This window comes from Mauremys reevesii, linkage group 2 (genome assembly GCF_016161935.1).
Source record: "Mauremys reevesii isolate NIE-2019 linkage group 2, ASM1616193v1, whole genome shotgun sequence".
NCBI classification, from domain to species: domain Eukaryota; kingdom Metazoa; phylum Chordata; order Testudines; family Geoemydidae; genus Mauremys; species Mauremys reevesii.
In genome coordinates this window covers 39,974,599-39,995,384 of record NC_052624.1, presented here as the reverse complement: position 1 = coordinate 39,995,384, position 20,786 = coordinate 39,974,599, and the positions used below count along the sequence as shown (strand labels likewise).

Genomic DNA, 20,786 nt, shown 5'->3' with positions numbered 1-20,786 from the left:
TGTAGCTAAGCCATGTTTATGGCTGCTTTGCATCACCAGACCTGTGCCAAAGCAGCTGGAGTGTATTGGTAAATATAGCCAGCTATTTAAAAAGAAAGTTAGTATATCTATAGATACAGAATAAACACAGGGATAATCAAAGTAAAAATATATGAAACATATTTTCTCTTCTCAGTTAAGTCTTAAGCAATCTCATAACTTTTAATGTTAATGGAAGTTGGACAAGTAAAGCACTCTAAACTAAATGGTTGATAGACTTCAACATTTTGCAAAATGATTTTTGTAACATGGAAGCAAATACATTTATGCATAAATAGGTTCTGTTTTGTCTGATTTTTAAGCTGGATGGATGGAACCCCTGTGAATTTCTTAGCATGGGCAGCACATGAACCCAACTTTGCAAACAACGATGAAAACTGTGTAGTCATGTATAAAAACTTAGGTGAGCAATATGACATTTCTGGATTTAATTTTTGGTTTTTTGTGTAAGTCTTTAATTTTTCCTTCTGTGGTTTATTTCTTTTTCTTTTTAGAGGTATTACAAAAAATAACTCTCTTTATACGTGTTTGTATTGTATCCAGCACAATGGGACCTAACAGCAGCCACTGGGCATGGTTGATATATAAATATATAATGATGATGATAATAATTTATTATTATTAACTGAGCTACTGTGCTACTAAGAAATTAATGTGGATGGCATAAATAACAAATTCTTCAAACCTTTCCATTGCCTTTCATCTTAGGAACATAAGACAGTCCATGCTGGGTCAGACCAGTGGTCTGTCTTCTGATAGTGACCTCTGCAGGTGCTTCAGAAGGAATGAACAGAAAAGGGCAATTATCAAATGATCCATTCCATGTCATACAGTCCCAGCTTCTGGCAACAACGGTTTAGGGATACCCTTCAGAGCATGAAACTGCATCTCTCACCATCTTGGCTAAAAGCCATTGATGGACCTGTCCTCCATGAATGTACTTTTTGAACCCAGTTATATAGTTTTGGCTTTTATAACATCCTTTGGCTGATTGTGCATTGCGTTTTTTTAAACCTGCTGGCTGTTAATCTCAGTGGTTGACCCTTGGTTCTTGTGTTATGTAAAGGGGTAAATAATGCTTCCATATTCACTGTCTCCACACCATTCATGACTTTATAGACCTCTATCATATCCCTCCTTCATCATCTCTTTTCTAAGATGAACAGTCCCAGTCTTTTTAATCTCTCCTCATATAGAAACTGTTTCATACCCCTAATTATTTTTGTAGCTCTTCTCTGTACCTTTGATAATTCTAATATATCTTTTTGAGATTTGGTGACCAGAATTGCACACATGGGCATATTCCTGGACTTATATGCTGGCATTATGATATTTTCTGTTTTAGCGTCTGTCTAGCTATCCATCCCTTTCCTAATGCTTCCTAACATTGTTAGCTTTTTTGACTGTCACTGCACATTGAGTAGATGTTTTCAGAGAACTATCCAAGATCTCTTTCTTGAGTAGTAACAACTAATTTAGACCCCACCATCTTGTATGTGTAGCTGGGATTATTTTTTCCAATGTGCATTATTTTTCACTTATCAACGTAGAATTTCATTTGTCATTTTGTTACCCACTCACCCAGTTTTGTGAGATTCCTTTGTAACTCTTCACAGTCTGCTTTGGACTTAATTATTGTGAATAATTTTGTGTTACCTGCAGACTTTGCTATATCACTGCTCACCCCTTTTTCCAGATCATTTATGAATATATTGAACAGCACAAATCCCATTGCAGATCATTGGGGGAATCCACTATTTACCTGTTCCCATTGTGAAAACTGACCATTTATTCCTACCTTTTGTTTCTTATCTTTTTGCCAGTTACTAATCCATGAGAGAACCTTCCCTCTTATTGAAAGACCGCTTACTTTGCTTAGGAGTCTTAGGTGTCGGACTTGTCAAAAGCTTTCTGAAAGTCCAGTTATGCTATATGAAGTGGATCATCCTGGTCCACATGCTTACTGATACCTTAAGAGAATTCTAATATATTGGTGAGGCATGATTTCCCTTTACAAAGCCATGTTCACTCTTTTCCAACATATCTTGTTTATCTGTGTGTCTAATAGTTCTTTACTACAATTTCAACCAATTTGCCTGGTACTCATTCAAGAGTTCCAATAGGTGTATATAACCATCTGATCCTGATGACTTAATAAATAAGTAGGTATATCTCCAATTATTATTTTATCTCCTAGAACTGGAAGGGACCTTGAAAGGTCATTGAGTCCAGCCCCCTGCCTTCACTAGCAGAATCAAGTACTGATTTTTGCCCCTAGATCCCTAAGTGGCCCCCTCAAGGATTGAACTCACAACTCTTGGTTTAGCAGGCCAATGCTCAAACCACTGAGCTATCCCTCTCCACCCCCATTTACCAATGCGTTCCAATACTTCCTCAACTGACACCTCAAGAATTCGCTGTAATGGCCTTAACTTAAGTGCTCCTTTAGCACCTCAATCATCTATTGTTCCCACTATTGGCAGACTTCCTGCTTCTGATCAATTTTTTTAAAAAATTGCTGTTAGTTATTGTGTCTTTTGCTAGTTGCTCTTCAGATTTTTTTTGACCTCCCTAATTATACATTTACACTTGACTTGACAGAGTTTATGCTCCTTTCTATTTTCCTCTGTAGGATCTGACTTCCAATTTTTAAAGGAGCCTTTTTGCCTCTAACCGCCTCTCTTACTCTGCTGTTTAGCTGTGGTGGCATTTGTGTTGTTCTCGTGCTGTTTTATTTTTTTGTTTTATTTGGGATGTACATTTAATTAGCCTCTCTATTATAGTGTTTTTAAATAGTTTACATGCAACTTGCAGGCATTTCATCCTTGACTGTTTCTATTAATTTCCATTTAGCAAGTGTCCTCATTTTTGTATAGTTTGCCTTTTTCAAGTTAAATGCGTCTATGGTGGGTTTCTTTGGTATTTTCGCCCCTACAAGGATGTTAAATTTAATTACATTATGGTCACTATTACCGAGAGGTCCAGCTATATTCACCTCTTAGACAAGACCCTGTGCTCCACTTAGGACTAAATCAAGAATTGCCTTTCCTCTTGTGGGTTCCAGGACTAGTTGCTCCAAGAAGCAGTCATTAAAGGTGTGTAGCAATTTTACCTCTGCATCCCTTCCTGAGGTGACATAAACCCAGGCAATATGGGGATAGTTGAAATCCCCCATTATTATTGGGTTTTCTGGGTTTTTATAGCCTCTTTAATCCTCCTGAGCATTTCACAATCACTATCATCATCACCATATTGGTCAGCAGTATATTCCTACTGCTATACAGTTACCATTTAAGCATGGAATTTCCATCAATAGAGATTCTATAGTACAGTTTGATTCATTTAAGATTTTCACTATATTTGACCTTATGCTTTCTTTCACATATACTGCCACTCTCCCCCACAGTGACCTTCTCATTATTGCTATATATTTTGTACCCTGCTATTACTATGTCCTCTTAATTATCCTCATTCCACCAAGTTTCTGTGATGCATATTATATCAATGTCCTCATTTAATATCAGGCACTCAAGTTCACTCATCTTATTGTTTAGACTTCTAACATTTGTATACAAGCACTTATAATATTTGTCAGTATTTAGTTGTCTGACTTCATCTGATGTAATTGAATGGGACTCTTTTTCATCTGATTGTTTCTTTTCAGTTCCTAAGTATTTTATCAACTTCTGTCCTAGCCTCTTTATTGAGATATCGTGTATTCCCTTTAATAAATCCTCCCAATGTCTGTGTCTATTCAAACTATGTGCTCCTCTGCACCTGTTGGCTTTCCCCCAGTCCATACTATAAAAAAAGACAAACTTTTTAATTTTGCATGCCAACATCTGGTTCCATTTTGGCTTAGGTGGAGCTTATCCTTCATAGGCTCCTCCTTTCCCAAAAGCTTCCTTAGTCTTGTATAATCACTTACACATGGGCAAAATGGGTGTTAAATGCCACCAGATCACATTAGTGGCAGTGTGCACTAATTTGGCACAGGTGTAAAATACTACACAAACTTTGAGGCACTGATTCTTACTGTTAATATCCTTCAAATAACAGCACTGTAATTAATGTAACTATATTGAAATTATTTTTCATGCAACAGACATGGGGTGGGATATATGCCATGTAGCTGTAGCCATTTCAGTCTCAGGATATTAGAGAGACAAGGTGGGTGAGGTAATATATTTTATCAGACCAACTTCCATACTTTGAATGGTCCCTTAGAATATGTGCTAGAAACTTACATTAAACAATCAGATCCATCTTGCAGTTAGCTGTAACTCTGAGAGTACCTTTCCAGACCTGAAGAAGAGCCCTGTGTGGCTCAAAAGCTTCTCTCTCTCACCAACAGAAGTTGGTCCAATAAAAGATATTACCCCACCTACTTTGTCTCTCATGGGATGGGTATTCATGACAAATGTGAGTCTCACCCAGTTATTTATCTCATATTCAGGATTATGGAATGATATAAACTGTGGTTATCCAAATCCTTTTATATGTGAAAGGCACAACAGTTCCATTAATGCGACACTTTCTCCTACAACACCTTCACCCCCAGGAGGATGTCCGGAAACTTGGCTTTTGTTTCAAAATAAGGTACAGTAACATATCCACAATGTGTTGTATTTTAGACAGAGGAATTCTGCATTTTTATATTTATTATGATACAATATTGGAGGAAGAGGAACAGATTTTCACAAAGAGAGGACTTAGGTCTGCATACATTATTTTTGCATGCAAAGGGGATTATGGCATGCTTGGCATATTCATTTGTGATGAAATTGCATGCAAGCAACTTGCTTTACAAAAATTATGCACCATTTCATGAAAAACGGGGTCTGATTTTTTTCAGTTATTGGGTGGTTGAGCTATTCTGGTAATTAATAAAACTATATTTAAATCAGTTAGGAAATAAATCATGGGATATAAGCACTGTAAGTTGCTTTAAGTCTTACATACCTTTCACACAGGAATGATCCTGGTAGATTTTAATGTGTATATTTAATTGAATTTCCACTTTTTTCTGATTGATGCTTTTTTTGGAGATTTATTAGATAACTGAAAGTGAGTTGCAGCATCAGCCCTGAGCAGAGCATATGAAAAAGCCCTCTCACCGTGCATTAGAGAAACTGTTCTGAACAGTAGATCATTTTGTTCAACAAATAACTTATTCTTCGAGTGATTGCTTATGTGTATTCCACAGTAGGTGTGCGTGCTTACCACCACATGCATCGGTGTCTGAAGTTTTTTCCTTAGCAGTATCCGTACTGGGGAGCACCGCGGCAACCACTGGAGTGGCATCTGTATATCGTACTACAAGGGGAGCCACGGGCTCTCCCCACCCTCGGTTCCTTCTTGCCACCAGTGAAGGTAGTTGGAACTTTGTGCTCCAGCTCTGCTGCAGCCTTTTCTTCTCGACCTTAGTGGTACCATTCGTGGATCGTTTCTTCAGTTGTTAGAGTGGGCTCGGGAAATGTCCTGTGCCCCAGGATTCAAGTCGTGTGACTCCTGTCACTGTTCTATGCCTAGGAGTGACCCGGATGCTGAGTGTCTCCGCTGCCTGGGTGAGACTCACATCAGCGACCATTGTAAGATCTGCAGGTCGTTCAAGCCAAGGACTAGGAAGGAGAGAGACATTAGACTTCGAGCTCTCCTGATGGAGTCGGCGCTGGCCCCAACACCAGCATGCCGGGTGGACTCAGCACCGGCCGCCACGTCATCGGTGCGTAGCGAGGCCCCTTCTACCAGTCAGTGCCACTCTCCCTCCAAAAAGCAATGGAAGGGCCCTGCCTCACAGCAGTGCTGTGACAAGGAAAAGGGGGAGGCTGGTCACGTGTTGGGCAGCCCTCGGTCCCACCCCGGGCTCAAGACCTCCGACTCATGTGGAGCGGAGCAGCCCGGCACCGTTGGCCCGGGCGTCCCCACTGGTACGGATGCCGTTGACGCCGGAGGTGATGCAGGCTGCGAAGGACGTTATGAGCCTGCCAGTCACAAGCACGCAGCTGGACATGGGCCCCAGGTCTCATGGCAAGCCTCCATTGGGTGCCCATCAGACTTCTCCAGCCAGCCGCAGTTCCCACTCCGAGGATCGCTCCTTGCACCGCTTGGCACACAGTGGCTACTCATCTTGTAGTTCCTGCCCACCCTTGATGCTGGCCAGACCATCCAAGTCGCCGTCAGGATGGGAGTCACGGGGACCCTCGATGCCTCCTGCCAGCAAGTGTTGGCACCGAGAGAGGCAACGGGAACGCTCCCCTGTGCGGTGTAGGTACCGCAGCTGCTCTTGATGGGATAGATGCCATTGTTCCCGTTCCAGGTCCCAATCAGCTAGTCGTCGTGCTCGAGACTCCCCTTGGGGTGCCTCGGCACCGGGCTGCCAGTCCTTGTGTCACCGTCACGGGTACGAAGTAGTTCTTCAGGCGAGTACCATTCCTCGATGTAGAGGTCCAGGTCCTGAGGGAGACAGCATCACAGGCACTATTCCTACCACTCCCAGGGCACCGCGCGTTCGTCGGCGACCTTGGCATCTGGCCACCCATCCTCGGTTCACGCTGTTCAGCTGGGACAGATAGTGCCATCGGGCTCTCAGCCGGGTAAATGGTAAGGGGCCCCATGGCAGGGACAGTGGTGCCAGTGGGCACCATAGCCACTGATGCCAGCCAGGACAGGGGCTCATTTGGTCACTGGAGCGTCTCAGGCTCCATCGGCCTCGTCCGGCCGCCTACGGGACAAGTCGGCGGGTCACGAGTCGGCGGACCCGCGCCCGGACTCTGATCTGGGGCTCGATGCCCTGGCACCGACCGAGGATCTCGGCTCTGTGCGGGCCCTCTTCCCGGCACGAGACGACACCATATCAGTGCCTCCGCCATCAGTCCCACAGGAGGACTTCAAGGCACACCAAGAACTGCTAAAGCGGGTGTCATCCAGCCTCCAGCTGCAGGCCGAGGAGATGGAGGGTCTGTCCGATTCCCTCTTCAACGTTCTGTCTCCCTGGGCACCAGACCACATGGCCCTGCCCCTGCACCAGGGTATTGCCAACATCTCCAACACCCTGTGGCGAACCCCTGCCTCCTTGGTCCCTATCTCCAAGAAGACGGAGAGGAAATACTTCATGCTGGCCAAGGACCATGAATGCCTCTATTCACACCCGTCACCCAACTTGCTCGTGGTGGAATCAGTAAACCACAGGGAGCGACAGGGCCAGCCCACGCCCACCCCCAAAAATAAGGATGCCAGATGGCTGGACTCCTTTGGGAGAAAGCTTTATTCCTTTGCAAGTTTCCAGCTTAGGGTAGCCAACCACCAGGCCTTACTGAGCAGATATGACTTTAACCTTTGGGAGTCTCTGCCTAAGCTCGAGCCCCTCCTTCCAAATTGGGATAGGAAGGACTTCAAGACGCTGGTGGAAGAGGGGGCAGCAGCAGCTAAAGCGGCCCTGCAAGTGGCGTTGGATGCAGCTGACACTGTGGCCCACTCGATGGTTTCCGCAATTTCCATGCGCAGGGCGTCATGGCTCCTGTTGTCGGGACTGTCAACGGAGGCCCAATCCCTGATGCAGGACCTCCCGTTCGATGGGAAGATGCTCTTTGCGGACAGACAGCCGTCAGGCTGGATGGGATGAAAGATTCCCGCACTACCTTGCAGACCTTTGGCCTCTGTCTCTCTAGCTAAGGACAAGGCCAAATTGCTTCCGGCGGCTCAACCTGCAAGGAACAGATACAAGCCCCCATAAAAAAGACCCAGAGACGAGAAACGCTGCTCTCAGCAGCAGTCCCGCTCTGCCCCACAGCCCAGGCCCTCCAAGGGCAAGAGATAGGGAAAGAGGCGGTTTTGACTATTTGCAGGGGGGCACCTGGTCTGTTGCCAGGGATACCTCCCGTTTAATAAAGTTTTTGTTCTGCAACAGATTGTCTGCCTTCCACATGGCATGGTCCCGCATAACATCGGATCAGTGGGTCCTCAGTACCATTTCCAAGGGTTACATGTTGCAGTTCACCTCGCCCGCGCCAAATCACCCACCCTCCTTGTTGGCCCTAGGGGACCCGGAGCATGTCCACCTCCTGGGGCAGGAGGTGGACTGGCTACTGCACCTGGGGGCGGTGGAAAGGGTACCCGTAGAATTCCAGGGCAAAGGGTTCTACTCCCGGTACTTCCTGATCCCGAAGGCCAAAGGAGGCCTCAGGCCCATCCTGGACCTGTGGGACCTAAACTGGTTTCTAGTCTGTTCCAAGTTCCGCATGGTGTTCCTGGCCTCTATTATCCCCTCCCTGGACCCAGGGGACTGGTACACTGCCCTGGACCTTCAGAACACGTATTTTCACATCCATATATTTGAGGGGCACAGGCGCTTCTTTCGCTTTTGAGTGGGGATAGACCAAAACCAGTTTGCGGTCCTCCCTTTTGGCCTATCCACGGCATCCAGCGTCTTTACAAAATGTATGGCTGTGGTAGCGGCCTATCTCAGGCGGGAGGGCATACAGATCTTTCCTTACCTGGACGACTGGCTCCTCAAGGGGGAGTCCCACTTCAAAGTAAAGATCCACGTGGAGCTGCTCCTATCGACATGCGCCAGTCTCGGCCTAGTGGTGAACAAGACCAAATCAACATTAGTTCCCATTCAGTGCATAGAGTTCATTAGGGCCCTGCTGGACTCCTCGAGGGCCACAGCCTCTCTCCCCTTGGACAGGTTCAAGACCCTAAGGGATCTTATCGCCTCAGTCAAGGCTTTCCTGGTGACCACAGTGAGGGCGTGCCTTCGAATTCTGGGGCATATGGTGGTGTGTACTTACGTGGTCCGCCATGCCAGACTCCGAATGAGGCCCCTCCAGATCTGGCTAGCCTGCCAATTCTCTCAAGCTCGGGATGGCCTAGACAAGGTGCTCACGATTCCATCCCCAATACTGGCTTCTCTTCAATGGTGGTCTTGCCCGAGCAATATGATGCAAGGAGTTCCTTTTCAGGATGCCAGCCCATCCATAGACCTGGTGTCCAACACTTCAGACCTCAGCTGGGGAGCCCACACAGGGAATGTGCAGACCCAGGGAATGTGGTCGACCCCGGACCTGTCCCTTCACATAAATGTCAAAGAGCTCAGGGCAGTGCAGTCGGCATGCGTGGCTTTCTACATGCACCTCTGTGGCAGGGTGGTCAGGGTCCTCACGGACAACACCGTTGCCATGTACTACATCAACAGGCAAGGCGGGACGTGCTCCCTAGCCCTCTGCTGGGAAGCTCTGAAGCTTTGGGAGTTCTGTATAGTCCACAATATCTCCTGCGGGCGGCACACCTCCCAGGCATCTGCAATATGCAAGCAGACCGCCTCAGCAGGGTCTTCTCCCCCCAGTACGAGTGGTCACTCCACACAGAGGTTGCTCACCGGCTCTTCCGAGAGTGGGTAGTTCCCCATATCGACTTGTTTGCAACCTGCCAGAACCAGTGTTGCCCCTGGTTCTACTCCAGAGGAGGGGTGGGGAAGGGCACGATCTCCGATGCATTCCTCCTACGGTGGTTGGGCCAACTCCTCTACACCTTCCCCCATGCTCCCCCGAGGGCCCTGCCGCTCCGCCCGGACCCCCTCTCCCAGCACGAGGGCCGCCTCCTCCATCCCAATATGGCCGCGCTTCACCTGACAGTATAGCTGCTCTGTGGCTAAACGAGGAGGAGAGCAGGTGTTCAAAGCAGGTAAGGCGAGTCCTCCTGGAAAGTAGGAAGCCATCCATATGTCGGTCGTACATGGCGAAGTGGTCCAGGTTCGCCAGGTGGGCGAGTGAGCAGGGGGTCTCCCCTTCTGCCGCACCTCTCCAGCTTATACTGGACTACCTCCTATCCCTTAGGGCCCAAGTACTAGCACCTGCCTTGGTCAGGGTGCACCTGGTGACCATATCAGCCTTCCACCCGCCGGTGCAAGAACATTTGGTCTTCTTCCACTTGATGACCTCCCATTTCCTGAAGGACCTCAGCCGTTTGTTCCTGTACGCTAGACCCCCGGTGCCACAATGGGACCTAAACCAGGTCTTGTCCCGACTCACGGGACCTCCCTTTGAACCCCTGGCCATGTGTTCCTGGTCTCACCTCTCATGGAAGGTGGCCTTCCTTGTAGCGATCAGGTCGGCCCGACGTGTCTGAGAACTTAGGGCCTTAACCCAGGAACCTCCCTATACTGTCTTCCACAGGGATAAAGTCCAGCTCTGCCCACACTCGACATTCTTCCCGAAGGTGATCTCCGCCTTCCATATGGAACAGAGCATCTTTCTTCCCATGCTCTGTCTTAAGCCCCATTCCTCGAATGAGGAATGCCGCCTCCACAGCTCAATGTGTGTAGGGCACTGGCCTTTTATCTGGATCTGACCAAGCCGTTCCGGAAATCCTCATAACTTTTTATTGCCTTGGCTGAGCTGGTGAAGGGGCAACTTATCTCCCCCCAGTGGCTTTCCCGCTGGATCACTTCGTGCATATTCACGTGCTATGATCAGGCAGGGGTGCCCCTGCCACTGATCGTTAGGGCGCACTCTACGAGGGCTCAAGCCTCATCAGCGGCCTATGTAGCCCATGTCCCTCTCCAAGACATTTGTAGGGCGGCCACTTGGGCCTCAGTTCACACATTTAGTTCGCATTACGTGATCATCTCCCAGTCTAAGGATGATGCCAGGTTCGGCAGGGCGGTACTTCATCCCGAGCTATCGTGAACTCCTACCCACCTCCAGCAGATACTGCTTGGAATCACCTACTGTCGAATACACATGAGCAATCACTCGAAGAAGAAAGGATAGTTACCTGTTCCGTAACTGGCGTTCTTCGAGATGTGTTGCTCATGTCTATTCCATACCCCGCCCTCCTTCCCCTCTGTCGGAGTTGTCCGGCAAGAAGTAACCTGAGGCTCCCCTTATAGCGCGATATACAGGTGCCACTCCAGGGGTCGCCGCGGTGCTCTCCCAATACGGATACTGCTAAGGGAAAAACTTCTGGCACCGGTGCATGTGGCAAGCACGCACACCTACTGTGGAATAGACGTGAGCAACACATCTCGAAGAATGCCAGTTACAAAACAGGTAACTGTCCTTTTTCTTCAGAATCTCTGCTCCCATTCCTCTAGGGGTTTAATTCATTCTGCAAGAGACTATGAATGCAGATGTTGTGTATAGTATCAGAGGGGTAGCCGTGTTAGTCTGGTTCTGTAGAAGCAACAAAGAATCCTGTGGCACCTTATAGACTAACAGACATTTTGCAGCATGAGCTTTCGTGGGTGAATACTCTACCCCGCAGACAGAGACCAACACCTAGAAAATCTCCACCAAGCATTCTCAAGACTACAGTACCCACACGAGGAAATAAGGAAACAGATCAACAGAGCCAGATGTGTACCCAGAAGCCGCCTACTGCAAGACAAACGCAAGAAAGAAACCAACAGGACTCCACTGGCCATCACATACAGTCCCCAGCTCAAACCCCTCCAACGCATCATCAGGGATCTACAACCCATCCTGGACAATGATCCCACACTTTCACAGGCCTTGGGTGGCAGGCCAGTCCTCGCCCACAGACAACCTGCCAACCTGAAGCATATTCTCACCAGCAACTAAACACCGCACCATAGTAACTCTAGCTCAGGAACCAACCCATGCAACAAACCTCGATGCCAACTCTGCCCACATATCTACAGGACCTAACCAGATCAGCCACACCATCACCGGTTCATTCACCTGCACGTCCACCAATGTAATATATGCCATCATATGCCAGCAATGCCCCTCTGCTATGTACATCGGTCAAACTGGACAGTCTCTAAGGAAAAGGATAAATGAACACAAATCAGACATTAGGAATGGCAATATACAAAAACCTGTAGGAGAACACTTCAACCTCCCTGGCCACACAATAGCAGATTTTAAGGTGGCCATCCTACAGCAAAAAAACTTTAGGACCAGACTTCAAAGAGAAACTGCTGAGCTCCAGTTCATCTGCAAATTTAACACCATCAGCTCAGGCCTAAACAAAGACTGTGAGTGGCTTGCCAATTACAGAACCAGTTTCTCCTCCCTTGGTTTTCACACCTCAGCTGCTGGAACAGGGCCTCATCCTCCCTGATTGATCTAACCTCATTATCTCTAGCTTGCTTCTTGCTTGCTTATATATCCACCTGCCCCTGGAAATTTCCACTGCTTGCATCCGAAGAAGTGGGTATTAACCCACGAAAGCTCATGCTGCAAAACGTCTGTTAGTCTATAAGGTGCCACAGGATTCTTTGATGTTGTGTATGACTTTTAATATACTGGATTTTTTGTTTGTTTTTGTTTGTTCTTTGCTAAGGTGGCAATATATTACCTCTCCACACTGAACCAGTGCAGCTTTACACATGTTATGCTAACCCAGTTTTCTGTGTCAATGTTAGGACATTCAGCAGAGACAGAACTGGAATTTCAGGACCAGATTCTGATATCAATCGCAGAGGTGTAAATCCAGTCTCGCTGGTGTTTCTTTGGATTTACACTAGTGTATCTGAAATCAGAATCTGGCCCTTAGTGTTCAGAATCGTGAATGAACGCCACCAGCATCAGGAACTTGCGAAAGCAAAGTCATTAGTAGTGTTGCCACAGCTGTATCCTCCTAACGACTGCAACGTCAAATCTCTCTAATAAAGATTTCATAAACCCGATAGGAAGAATCTCCTATTCTGGTCCTAAAAGCACTACTGCATTCAAACCCATGTGGCAGGTGTCAATATACTTCCTATCCATTAAGTAAATGACCTGATAATTACTATCTCTAATTAGATGAATATATGAAGTTGGGAGCTTTCTCTGATGAGACCCAGAATCATACTTTTAATTCACGCAAGTAGTCTTCACAACTTCCATAACATTAATTTCCAAAGTGAAGGATGATCCTGCTTCCCATGTTGGACGCAAACTGGTGTGAAAATTCCATTGTAACAGATCTGTGGAACTTACTATGATGAAGAATAGGAAAACTTATGTATGTTTACTTGAAAATGTCCATCTTGCAAATAATAAAATTCACAGATCCAGTCCGTCACAGAGACAGAGTTGGAAACTCACCAACAAAGATTCAGGTTTGCTTCTTTAGGGAAAATTACCTCCATGTTCCACAATAGCAGAAGCTGTGCTTTTTCTTCCAAGTATACTTAACACAATCAGTAAACATTGGAATAAACTGCCTAGGGAGGTTGTGGAATCTCCATCTCTGGAGATATTTAAGAGGAGGTTAGATAAATGTCTATCAGGGATGGTCTAGACAGTATTTGGTCCTGCCGTGAGGGCAGGGGAGTGGACTTGATGACTTCTCGAGGTCCCTTCCAGTCCTAGAGTCTATGAATCTATGAATAGTAATGCAAAATGGAATTATCCTGACCCTGGAAGTTGGATCAGTTGGATGGAACTTCAAGAAACAGACTATTCCCCTGCTGGCCATGACTGACAGGTCTAGCTCTGTCCCCAAGTTCCAAGAAGGCTGAAGTAACAGCTCTGTTGACGTTATTACTTGAAAAAAGAATGTTTCTGGTCAACACAGAGATATTTTTCTGTTCCACAATGTACTACCAGCTCTTTTTGTGCAAATTTCAGCCTCATAGACTACCAGACATTTCTTTAAAAATGTATTTATTTGCATTTTATCACAAAACTCACTGCTTTGCTTTTTGATTCAACCTATGCTTTGTACGGCTAAAGACATACACAAACTGGTTTCAATCATTCCGTAGCTCACCAAATATAGGCAGCTGGCCTGTAAAAGCAGCCAGCTTCTGCTTGTTGTTTTAAGCTGATTTCAAATCAAATCTGGTAAACATATTTTCTTTAAGAACACACTTTTTTGGCATCTATAGTTTTACTTTTCACTTTATAATCAACTGCATCACCCCGAAAACCTCATTCTAAATGGGGCTTTCTCACAAACATTTTGTAGAACACAGTTTAACATTCCTATGGTGATGCAAAGCTTTCACCTTCCTACTTGAACATGGCAGTCATGTTAATTAAAAAAAAATGGTTTCCTATCTGCGGGGAATATTGCTGCAAGTAAAATATTTACATGATTTATTCTTATTTCAGTGTTACAAAATGTTTGGCTCAAATAAAGATGAGCGACTGTCGTGGCATGCTGCACGAACAGCTTGTGTGAATTTGGGAGGAAATCTAGTTACCATCCCAAATGAACAAGTGCAAGGTACTGTACCAGATACCATTCAATTAATGTAAAGAATTGTAAATGCAAGCTTAAAGTGTAACTCTTCAGCAGCAGTAATATATTTTACTATTTTTGTCTGTTACTGATTACATATAGAATTAAGAAAAATTTTAGTTACATGAGACAAATGTATATTTGAAAGCATATACTGTAGATATGAGTGCCGCTATATACTTTTTAGTAGTAACAAAAAGCTGATAGGACCAAGGCACCATTGGGAGACTGATTTAATTACTGTGTTTGAGATTTGTTATACTCAATTATTGTTATTTATCTGTCAACTTTTAAAGATTGTCACCTGTAAATTTAATCTGTTGAGAGTTTTCCTCAAAACCTCCCACCCCTTCTGACTCTTTTACTTTATAATGACTGTCCTGTTACTAGCTTCCCAATCCATTGTGTCAGAAAAGTAACATTGGGACAATGTGAAGCTTCTAACAGCAAAGCATCTTTATAGCTGAAGTGAACTAAAACTGATATGAACTCTCCTGCTGCTGATGAGATCAGGGCTTGTGGACATGTCCACTTCAAACTGCTTCAATTCCTAGTGTTGCCTCACTGAAAATAAGTTGTTATGCACTTCTTTTGGGGGAGCTACAGGGTGGGAGAGCACATGCAGAAGACAAAAAGAAAGTGAAGCAGGAAAACATGACACAGTCATAGAAAGGGAAACAGTTGTAAATGGATTAAAAACACATAAGAAAATGCGAGAAATGCCCATGCCAGAGGCACTAGAATTCAGGTGGTGCCTCCCTCCCTCCCCCGCCATGTGGCCCTGGGGCAAAATTGCAGAGAGCAGCCAGCCAGAGATCAGAAGCAGCTAAAGCAGGGACCTCTGGACATTCCAGTCAAAACTGCAGAATGTTCTGTGACTTTTTCTGCCCGGTGCTGATTGGCTAATTGCTCCAACCATCCCTCTCCCTCCTCACACTTCACTCCATACCTGCCCTGTCGCCCCTCACCCTCTTCCCTTCCCTTTCCTTTCTATTTAGCTGATCCCCTCCTAAGTAGCGCCCCCCATAACAACTCCCCTCATCTTCCTGTATCATCGGTCGCCTCTTGTCTTCTTCTTAGATTGTTTAAACTTTTTGGGAGAAGGATTGTCTTTTTGTTCTGTGTCTGTACAGAACCTAGCACGGAAGGGTCCTGGTCCATGATGGCAGCTCTGCGGCACTACAATAATACAAATAATAAAGAACAACAACAAAGATAGGAAAAATGACTATGAAAAACAGCTACTGCACCAAAGCAATAGATATAAAGTTAAAAGAGCAGAAATAGACAAACAGAACCATAGAGAGAGAAGTAAATGGGGTTATATTCTGACATTCACAGTTACATTACTGTAAAATCAGAGTAATTCCATTACCTTAATGTATGATTTTCCATAGTGGAGAAAATCAGACTCCCAGTGCAGAAAAAAATAGGGATCAAATATGACTGTTCTATCAAAACGTGGTTGAATTCCCTCCAAGAGAAACGTTCCTGTTGTGACCAGATTGTATGAATTCCTGAAAGGTTGCTTATGCACAAGGGTTGAATTCTAGGTAAGAAACATATGAATAGTAGAACTAGTGGGACAAACCAATATTATTACTGGCAACAGAGGCGTGCAAGGAAGGGTTGATTTCCCATCGCACTTCCCAGCAGGACCACAGCACTAACATTTGTCACAAACCTACAGGTTTTATTCCTGGCAGGATAAGGCACAAGTGACGTTCGTATTAAGAAAATTTTGGAGGATAACCAGCTGAGAGAACAGAGAAACAAAAATGGCTATTAATTCAATGAGAAGAGTAAGCTCCTAACTGAAACTCTAGAAGCTGGTTAAGATTAGCTTTGTGATAATCGCCTGTTACTGACCAGAGCTGAAGCTTGTGTACACTACAACTTTAAGTCTGTGACAAGTTAGTGAGATGGTTGGCCCTAAATTTGGTTTATGTCTGCACAAAATATGATTGATGCTGTGTTTGTAACTTTGGCAGCCAGCCATGTTTCAGCCTTGCCAGGGGAGGGCGTTTAGTCCATGTGTGTCTTCCAGTAATCAGAACACTATTATTTTGCTGAGTGAATGACAGCCATTCATCTGTGTAACCAGTTTGGTTGGTCCTCTTCCTTTCCAGCTCTCTGTGCAGTAGGACAACCCAAAATACCTTGCTGTTCATGCTGCTCGTGACGCTGTTTGTGCATATCCCCTCTGCATTCTATCCCTTGCTGAGGCAGTTTGGGATACCTATCTAGATTTTTCCAGAACGCAGCAATACAAATGTGAATAGGCAACGTGGCAGGTGCAGATGCACAAGCATGGTTGGCACATAGTTGTGTTTTCCACAAAAGAGCATTTACATTTAACTCATCCATATTGTAATCAGCTTAGGTGGAAGTATCAAGAACTGGTATAAAAACATGAATGAACTTGTAATGTGGGTGGGTCCCAGTGGGCCCCCAAGAAAACAAGGGGCAGGGGAGTGAGGGCAGTCAGGCAGCGTACACTTCAAACACAAGATTCTTGTTGACCCTAAAGCAATTTTTTTTATCATTTCCAGAGATGTGATTTCCAGCTTCAGTGCCAGCCCCAGCATCCCTGTATAAACCTCAGCAACAAATATTGATGCACATATATCACACCTGTTCTTCATAAACTCTGCTGGCTTCCCATTTGCTTCATAGCAGAGTTCAAAGTCCTGGTCATAGGCTATAGAGCACTTGATGGAATAAGACCTAGGAACCTCAGAGGGGAAGCTTTACTAATCTGCTGTTGAGACTATTCCTGTACTTGAAGAGTCAGACATACATCTGTGATATCTTGAACAAATACAAAAATTGTATATCTGAGTCCTTGCTCACCCAAACTAACAACTTACCCTCCTCAAAGTGCCTTTCCAATTTTGTCCGAAATAAAAATCTTCCCATCTTGTTGTTTTTAGTTGTTTTTCTGTTTCTTTTAACTTAATGTTGAAATAATATTCATTTCTTTCACTTTCTCCACTAGACATTCATCTAAGTTTGCAAACTATCTGATTAGAAGAGTTATAAGATTCAATACTACAAGAATTTTTTGGACCATGGCTGGCCCAGTTCTGGCCACATCAGCAACTTCTCTGATGAGAAAAAGCTGTGTTCTACTACACTTCATGTAAAATGTTTTTCTTCTTTCTTTCAGCCTTTCTCACCTTCCATTTAAAGGATTCTGTGGTTGATATTTGGATTGGATTAAATGATATAAACCATGAACTCAAATATCTTTGGACAGATGGAAGTGGAGTCTACTTTACAAATTGGGGCAAAGGTTTCCCATCTGGACAAATGTCATTATATTCATATGATAGCCAGGTGAACATCAATTACAAATTGTTGTTAAATAACTGTACCATAGTTACTGCTCAGTTTATTTCTGACTTAGTGAAGACATTTTCTGAGGCTAGAGCTGTGATACTGCAGGATTCAGGTCTTTTACAAGTGCAAAAGGAGTTTAAATCTTTGATCAAATATGTTTAGCACAATCCGGTCTCTATTGTTTATGGTGCTTGTCATAAGTTGTTACACTGATTATTGGCTCAGCTTAAAAAAAAAACATTATTGCAGCTGTACAGTAGGAATCCAAATAAAGGAGCAGCAAGTGAAGTATGAGCAATATCTTACAGGACACCCAGTAAGAGCTGCACCAATAGGGTGTGTTGTGAAGGATTTCCAGCAGGATGAAGCTGCTGAGCTAGCTTAATAAAGGGGACTGCTATGTCGCAAGGAGGAGTCATCCCTGGTTGAACTAAGTTTCAGGAAAGAAGAGCAGCTTTAACTTGTGCACGTCTCCATGGCACCCCTGCCTTGTGGTGTTTGCTATGGGGATAAAAACTGAATTAGTGCGTCACTTTTATCATTCTGACAGTGGTTCTCCCTAGCTGGCATTTTCCCTTTTGGGGCTTTGGGCTCCTACTGGAGTAGGGCCACTTACTCAACAACATCTTCTCTCTCTCCTCCAGATGGGTGGAGATGCTGCTGCTGTGGGCGAGAGGCATGTGTTACCCTAGCTTCTGTAAATAAGCATTTGACTTTTCAGAAAAAAATCACTTCCTATATTTTCTCAGCATTCTAGAAAAGGACATTCTATCCATCAAGTTCATCTCTCTGCTAATACAAGATTATTTCGTACTGTGTGGTGGAGTTACAATAAGTAACTCCTTGGATAAGGAGTTGATCCTGCCAAGGACTGCAGTAGGGGCACGATCAGGCTTTGAAGTTGTAATGCAATTTCAATATAACCTTGATTTTGATACCCTATGACCCTCTCCAACTTCCTGAAAATAGCACCTTGCTATCAGAAATTTCTCATGTGTTATCCTGAACAGATGGAGAAGTGTTGGAGAAACTCTGAAGTTTATCAGACAAGGCATTTTTAAAATATGTCACTATGGAGGAAAAATATTTTTTCTTTTCTGAAAAGCGTAGTATTTTTATAAAGTCCTGTCCTAAGAGTGGCAAGGTCTGTAAGGTTTCACTGAGAAATTGAGAGTTCATATGCGAAACCACATGGTGGGGGAATCTCAGAAGATTCCGTTTGCCTGGGGTAAGCAACAGAATGTGATCATTTCTCTGACACAGCTACAGAGTGCAAAAAATGCCATGCTCAACTTTTCAAAAATGTTTGCAGATGTAAAACATTTTTATGAAACACTGTGTTTCTTATAGGCTCACAGAAGCTCTGTGGATTTGGAAGTCAAGGAAATGGAAATGCCATCTCAACTCAGGCATCTCACTCTCATCAGTGGACATTCTTAAAAATTTGGGCCTAAGTTAGGATTGCCAACTTTTGAATTGCACAAAACTGAACACCTTTGCCTGGCCCTGTCCCGAGGCTCTGTCCCCCACTTACTCCATTCCCCCCTCTTGTTGCTCGCTCTCCTCTACCTTCACTCACTGGGGTAGGGGGTTGGGGTACAGGAGGGGGGTAGGGGTGAGGGTTCCAACTAGGGGTGTGGGCTCCAGGGTGGGGCCAGTAAATGAGGGGTTCAGGGTGCAAGACAGGGCTCTGGGTTGGGGTATGGGAGGGGGTGCAGGATGCAGGGTCTAGGAGTGACTTAAGGTGTGGGAAGGGGCTCAGGGTGAGGAAGGGGTTCAGGGTGCGGGCGGTACTTACCTCAGGTGGCTCCTGGGAAGCAGTGGCATATCCTTCCGGCTCCTAGGCAGAGGGGCGAAGGGCCTCTGCTTGCTGCCCATGCCCACAGGCACTGCCCCCGCAGCTCCCATAAGCCATGGTTCCTGGCCAATGGCAGCTGCGGAGCTGGCACTCAGGGTGGGGGCAGTGCATGGAGCCTCCATGGCTGCCCCTGCGCCTAGGAACCGGACATGCCGGCTGCTTCTGGGAGCTGCACAGAGCCAGGGCAGGCAGCAGGGGCGGCTCTACATATTCCGCCGCCCCAAGCAGTCATGCGTGGGAGGCGCCCTGGAGCCCCGGGAGCAGCGGACCTCCCGCGGGCTTGACTGGTGAGGGTCCGCTAGTCGCACGGCTCGGTTGGACCTCCCGCGCCACCAGCGAACCACTGGAGCCGCGGGAGGAGCGCCCCCTCCGCAGTCATGCCTGCGGCAGGTCCGGTCGTCCCGGGGCTCTGGTGGACCTCCCGCAGGCATGACTGGCGGCAGGTCCGCCGGCCCAATCTGCCGCCCCTGCCGGCAAGTGCCGCCCCACGCGCGTGCTTGTCGCGCTGGGGTCTGGAGCCGGCCCTGGCAGGCAGGCAGTCTGCCTTAACCCTGCTGCACCGCCAACTGGACATTTAGCAGCCCGGTCAGCAGTGCTAACCAGAGCCACCAGGGTCCCTTTTTGACTGGGCATTCTGGTCAAAAAACCAGATGCCTGGCAACCCTAACCTAAGCGTTTCTAGTTTGCAGTTGATATTTTGCACAGCTGCAACTATGAATTTGAAAGTGGGAGAAAACATTTCAGAGAAGTGCATTACTCCTTGCCTGTCCAGGGTTTCTTTGGAACAGACTGCAGTAGCCGTGTAGAGGGATCAAGCCACTTTTTCCTTCCATGACTAACTTCACCCAAGATCTCCCTCTGAACTTTCCCGTGGGATGCCCTCCATATTATACAACATGGGGATGGGAAGAGAATAGAATTTCTTCACTTCCCCCTTCTTTCAGCCCCCCCCCCCGCCCCCAATTGTTTCACGAGATTGACTAGGGAAAAATCACAGGCAAGTTAAGAAATAAGGGCAATATACGGGAAACGAAAGCACATAGAAGTCACCAGCATAATGCCAGCATTACTGAATCTTAAAATGATGCAGGAATGAAATTTAATTATATTCATGTCTACAGATGTAAAAGGGGGAGGAAGTTTTCTCACTTGCTTTTGATTTATTTATTAACTGATTTGTGTATCCTTTTTTCCCCTAGGCTGACTGCGTCTTGATGAGAAATAGTCCTGTTAAGGAGGCAGGGAAATGGGTTGATGAAAGCTGTGGCAACAACAAAGGCTATGTATGCCAAATTAACAAAGGTGCATTTTTCAGAAATCTCGTGCAAGATATTTTTATTTGCTTGAG

General features: G+C 45.7%; 1 protein-coding gene across 2 annotated transcripts in view; it reads left to right on the top strand.

Moving 5' to 3' along the window:
* LOC120397231 (macrophage mannose receptor 1-like) overlaps positions 1 to 20,786 on the top strand; it is a 99,847-nt gene that overhangs the window by 59,361 nt on the left and 19,700 nt on the right. For both annotated transcript variants that reach the window (XM_039522929.1, XM_039522930.1), the window contains 5 exons: positions 342 to 442; positions 4,496 to 4,638; positions 14,109 to 14,223; positions 17,408 to 17,577; positions 20,638 to 20,740. In XM_039522929.1, coding sequence (XP_039378863.1) covers positions 342 to 442; positions 4,496 to 4,638; positions 14,109 to 14,223; positions 17,408 to 17,577; positions 20,638 to 20,740 — 632 coding nt within the window. The remainder of the gene's footprint in view (positions 1 to 341; positions 443 to 4,495; positions 4,639 to 14,108; positions 14,224 to 17,407; positions 17,578 to 20,637; positions 20,741 to 20,786) is intronic.